Here is a 5,872-nt window from a genome sequence, read left to right as displayed (position 1 = left end):
TCCCCCGCCCCTGCCGCCCTGGGCTCCACGGGCACCGTCGCTCACCTGGTGGCCTCCCAAGGGTCTGCCCGGCACGCCGTGCAGCACACCACCTACCCTGCCAGCATCGTCCACCAGGTCCCCGTCAGCATGGGCCCGCGGGTTCTGCCCTCGCCCACCATCCACCCGAGTCAGTACCAGGCTCAGTTTGCCCATCAGACCTATATCAGTGCTTCTCCGGCCTCCACAGTCTACACTGGATACCCACTGAGCCCCACCAAGGTCAACCAGTACCCTTACATCTAAACACTGGAATCAGGAGCGAGAGATGCGCACCCATCCCCAGGGAAGTTGAGGCGGCTGCTTTTGTACTGAAGAACGTGGCAAAACTAACAATGCAATGGGAGGCTCGCGCTAAACTTGAATGAAGGAGACTCTAAGGAAGAAATGAAAGAGAGGAAAGAAGGGGGAGAACCAATTCTACGCTTTTTATTTAAAAAAAAAAAAAAGAAAATGGAAAAAAAAGAACAGAAAAAAAAATTAGACAAACCACACAAAAAACCAACCGTTCTGCACCAAACTAGAGAGAGAAGCAGAAGGACCCTCCAGCGGGTCCTGTCTTTTGAAGAACTTCACCAACAGACTTTTAAAGGTTATTTTCATCCAATAGTGAGCTACATTTAGAAATTTGTTGTCCAGAACACCTAAAATGAAATCCATTAGGTTTCTAATCCAATAGGTATATGGATTAGGGATTTATCCAGCATTTCAAAGGGTTCGTGTGCCATCTTTGAGGTGGTCTTCATCTCCCAAAGCATACATACGGTTTTGAGTTGTTCGGGTTTTTTTCTGGAAATAGAAAGTGGGTAAGGGAGGCTGAGAGAGGAGGAGGAAAATGTTGTCCCAGTGCTCTAAATTCGGATCTATCACTGCTACACTTACACACACCTGGGCAAAACAGCCCATGCAGCACTGGTTGAGAGAAGCGATGGGGATGATTCTCCCTTTCTCTGAAGGCACTGGATAAATCCCTGAGAAATGCTGATCCGAAATGAGATCTCTAATAATGTGTGTTGGATTTCAGTTGTATTTCATTTTATTTTATTTGGAAATTTTCCTATTCAATCCCTAGCCGTTTTAGTATAGGAGGAGACATTTTAGCTTCCCCACCCTCACTCCCACCTCCACCCCCCTGGTAGAATGTAGCACTATACAGGTCATATGCCCTTTTTTACTCTTTTGTGTTGAACTTCAACGATACCAATAGACTATTCCTCAATGTGATTGCACAAAGAAAAGTGATATAACATAGGCATGTAACAAATGTGATTGTCCAGGTATGTACGTGTGTGTGTGCGTGCGTGCGTGTGTGTGCAGATGCTGCCTTCTCTCTGTGGTGTGTTCCTCGGCACAGCCATTACAACTGTCACAGTCTTAGTTTTACATCATTCCCTCGTAGTGCCTTACCGAACTACAGACGCGGTTTAAGGGTTTACTTCCACTGGTACTCCTAGAAACTGACTGAGGCTAGTCGGAATTTACTCTCAGCTCTTTCTCTTTTTTTCTTTTTTTTTTCCTTGGGGTTGTTATTGCTGATTTTCTTCTTCTGCTGGTGGTGTTGGTTTGGGGTTGGTTCTTTTTTTCCCACGTTGTCAAATCTTAGCTCACTTGTCGAGGGGGAAGGCTCGTCAGGGTTGGAAGTGCGCATAGCTGGGTGTTTTGTCGAGCACTGGATAGCCTGGAAGTGACCAGGTGGGTTGTGAGACCCCAGGTGATTCCCAGAGGGTCTGGGGATTCATTTGTGGACTGGTCTCTTTCTATCCTGTTGAAATAGCAGGTTGCCTCCCCAGAAACTGAATTCTCATTCTGCTGTTTGCTGACGTTCTCGGTGGAGCGGGAGGACGGCGTCCACCCACGTTTTCAGGTTGTCCTGGTTGCGTGTCTGAAATGGGAACAAAACTTCAGCCCGTGGAAGGGGGAAACGCTGTAGATGTTGCCAACTTCTCTCACTGTCCATAGGAGGGGGCCAGGAAAGGGCTGGAGTCCCAAAGCAAGCACGAGAAAAATCCAGTCGAGAGAGTCAAACTCAGGTTTCTTAAGGAAAAAGAGTATTGTAATACATCTAGCCTTACCCACTCTAACGCAGCCCTGACAGTGTGCGCTTCTTCCCCTCCCTTCTCACTCACACCCCGAAAGATTGTCTGCAGCAGCAGAGTCACCCTGGAACTGGAGAGCACGGTGGTACGGTGGGTCCTCCCTGCCGAGGAATCCTATGCGGTGGTCTTGTTTTCCAACAGGTTTCCAGAGAGAGCCTTTCCTACAGCTGGGGTGGGTTCAGAGGGGATCCCCACTGGTAGTGGCAGTGGCGCTGGTCTATTAATATGTGGAAGTGTCTCTGGAGTACCCTCACCGGTGGATGGCCTGGGGAGGAAGGAGAGAATAGAGTCCGATAGAACGTTTCCATGTTTCCATGAAAGCTGAAGTTGACGTGGCTGCTCGGTTCCACTCTACATTTCCATGTAACTAGGGCATGAAGTATTCAGGTACTTCACAAGATGCTGGGTTCAGCAGCAGGGGTGGTGAGGGGTGGGCTCCCTGGTTGGCTGTGAGGAAAGAGGCTCTCACAGGTGGGAAAAGCTGATAGAAAGACAAGCACTAATTTAATGTCTTGCAGAAGGTGCTCAGCTGGCCTGGAAGGAGGAATCCCACTATGCGCAGGCTGTTCAACAAGGCTGTTCTCGTCTGGCAAACCAAATAACCTTCCTGGTTGCCAGCTCTGGTTCCTGGTTCCTGGGTTCCCCTTGCACAGTTTTCTTCTCCTGCCTGGCCTTCATTCCAGCTCGATCTACTGTAGATGAGGGTGCAATCTCCCGGCAGCCTGTGCGCCTTACTCGCTCTTCCTAGGAAAAGACAACACGTCCCCTTTCATCTGGGGCAGGAAAATAGAGCCCTGCTCTCTCTGTTGCATTCCTCTCCTCTCCCACCAGGTTGGGAGTGAGAGTGTCATGCTGCTTGTGTCATGAAAAGGAAAGATAATGTTATTTTATTATATGGTTGTTATGATTATGATTATTATTTTATTATATTATATTTTACTCTAGGTTTTAATTGCACACGCATTCCTTAATCTTCGTGGGTTGATTTTTTTTTCTCTTAGTATTGTTGTTAGTGCTAATTTTATTTCTCTTCATCAGTGGCATCGGAAGGGTTGCTCTGTTTGTGAAAACTGCAGAAGGAAGGGGAAATGAGATTGTCTTGAGGATGAAAACTCTGCCACTATCATAGGGAGAGTGAGGCCACTCTATGAGAGTGGTTACAGACTTGAGGGACAGGAGTTTTCCTCTGGGTCACATCTGCATTTCAGAATAAATCTAGAAACGTTCATTCAGGGGCCAAAACAAACAGCAGCTACCATAGTGATCTGTCAGGAGAGCTGGATCAAAGGCAGGTAATGACCTTGGTGCCCAAGAGTCCAGCTCACCATCGCTTTGCTTGGTAGGAGGTTTATATGAGATCAAGATCTATTTGTGCTCTGGGCCATGATCATCAGACTCTCTCCATGAACCCAAGGCCACGCTGCACGTTAAGAGTCAGGTTTTCCTAAAGGAGAAAGCAGACAGCTGGCTCTCCAGAGACAGGGCTGTCGGAGGAGCCGCAGCGGAGGCGTGAGCGCGGTTCTCAGTCTCGTCACTGGATGAAGGACTGCGACACGCACGGTGGCGTTAGCTGGGTAGAACGCGGCCGCAGACAGGGCAGGGATCCTAACTTGTCCTCTACTCTCACTGCAGGTTAGTTAATGAGATGTCTGCAGGGCCGGGATGCTTTGGTTTGCTTTGGGATTTTTTTTTGTCCCTGATGTAGATTTTCCCTTGTTTTATAATTATTTGTTGTGGAATTTTATTAAGCTATTCTGGTTGCTAGAGTTTAAATATTTATGTTTTCATTTGGATCGCCTGCTCTGTTAGAAGTTGGGGGAAGCAGTGACTGAATTTAAACTCCATGAAAAAATGATAGGGCTTCAGTAGAGACTTAAAGTTAATCATGCATTTGAGTGCTTTGCTAAAGAACAGACTTAAACTCTTCAATTTAATTACTTGTTTATGCGCTCCTCTGGCCTAGGACCGCCGAAGCGTGGAAGGTTGCAGTCTCAATCACAGTAATGTTTTACTTGTATTAATTACATTTTCCCTGTGCACCCATCTGACCTGCTCTCCCACGCAGGCTTGAATCTGATTTTGGAGGGGGTGTTTGGCAGTGCAGCTGTTACAAGAGCACAGGCTGGCAGCGAGAAGGGTCGCAGGCGTGTGTCAGAGGAGCCGCCTTTCACGTTTTCCATCCCCAGAGCTGCTGATCTGCCAGCTGCAGGTGGTCAGATGTTCGCGGTGATGGAACGCCGCGATTGTAAGAGACGTGCAGCGCAGCCATCAAATTGCTTTGATGGTGCAACACTGCGTGAGGGCTGCGTTTTCGGGGCGGGGGGTGGGAGAGCTGGGCAACACCTCCTCTCTCACACTGGTGTGGAGGCATCATATGGAAAAAGGCGTGGTATGGTTAGTCACAGGGAAAACACGGTAGTTTCAGCAGAGGAAGCAAAAGGTGTGCGTGCTGTCAGTGCCACGTCCATAAACAACAGCCAGCTTGTTTCACTTGCTGAGTCCTTTGCAGAGGAAATGGGATCAGTGCAGTTGGGTTAGTGTTCTTCATGTACGTGGGCTAAACAGCACAGAAGTTTGAGAGGGGAGGTGAATGTTTAGATACTGGAAGGTTTATGGGTGGCTTACGGCTGGCACGGTGAAAAAGAGGTCCCTTGCCCCGTCATCTCATCTTGCAGTCTTCTTGCGCAGGAAGCGGGAGGAAGCGCAGGTGTTGCCTCTTCTCGGAGGTGGATGTTCAAATTCCTGCTCTGAAAGCAGAGTGCAGGAGGGAGAGGGGAGAACCGCTCATGTGAGCAGAATGGAAAACCCAAATGGAAGCACTTCTCACTGCAGACTGGGCCAAATCCAGTTGTTTGAGAGAGCAGATGCAGTTGCATCTTCCTCAGCAGAGTTGTACCTGCTTGCACCCAACAAATTGGGCCTTGGCGGGTCTCTTTCTTTCTCTCTCTCCCTTTCTCCAGTAGTTTTGTCATAATACGTAAAACCTTCCCAGAAAGGGACGCTTCTGTCTGTGAGATTTTTCCTTTTTTGTACTTTCAGGGGATTATGTCTTATAATTTGGTTTGAAGGCAAACTTGAAAGGCGATAAACCTGTTTTTTTCCTTTAACCAAAGATCCTTTTTTTTCTTTTTTTTGAGAGAGAAAGAGACCCCCACCCACTCCAGAAATTAAATGAAGCCATGAGTCATGACCGTTGCACAAGATACGCTGTGGAGCTCCATCTTCCCTTTCTCTTCTTCTTTCTTTTCCTCTCTCAAGTTTGTGTCATGGTTTTCAGTAGCTAGTTTGACAGAGAAATTCACACTAAATATTGCTGCTATCCTAAACTGTAGGGGATGTCAAAAATATATTCTTCTCTCATTACTGTTTAACATTGATTAAAGTGTTTCAGTGCTGACAATGCAGCATGGAAATGGTGAGCTGTGTAGTGAGGATAAGCTTCTGGATGCTCTGCCTGCTTCTGTAGTGTCTCCTTCCCTGGATTTAGGATGCTGGTTTTGTTCTGTGGGTTGAACCCCAAACAGTGCTGCCATGGTTAGGCCAGGCACAGCTGGACAAGGGTGTTGGACTTACACATATGTTCTTTCATGGCTTGGCAATCAGCTGATCAGAGATCTGCCATGCTCCTTGGGGGCCAAATCCGGGATACCTATAGGCAAGTTCTGCTGAAATTGTCTTTGCTGAGTGTAGGCAACTCAGAAGGAAAAAAAGTGGGAAGGGAATGATTCCCCACTTCC

General features: G+C 47.7%; 1 protein-coding gene across 1 annotated transcript in view; it reads left to right on the top strand.

Moving 5' to 3' along the window:
* HIPK2 (homeodomain interacting protein kinase 2) overlaps positions 1–471 on the top strand; it is an 88,650-nt gene extending 88,179 nt beyond the window's left edge. Inside the window, exon 15 of the mRNA XM_009866148.1 lies at positions 10–471. Within this exon, the coding sequence (XP_009864450.1) occupies positions 10–285 (276 nt within the window). The 3' untranslated portion in view covers positions 286–471. The remainder of the gene's footprint in view (positions 1–9) is intronic.
* The last annotated feature ends 5,401 nt before the right edge of the window (positions 472–5,872 follow it).

This window comes from Apaloderma vittatum, unplaced genomic scaffold, assembly GCF_000703405.1.
Source record: "Apaloderma vittatum isolate BGI_N311 unplaced genomic scaffold, ASM70340v1 scaffold3463, whole genome shotgun sequence".
NCBI classification, from domain to species: domain Eukaryota; kingdom Metazoa; phylum Chordata; class Aves; order Trogoniformes; family Trogonidae; genus Apaloderma; species Apaloderma vittatum.
Note: the sequence above shows the minus strand (reverse complement) of the source record. Positions and strands in the feature narration are given on the sequence as shown.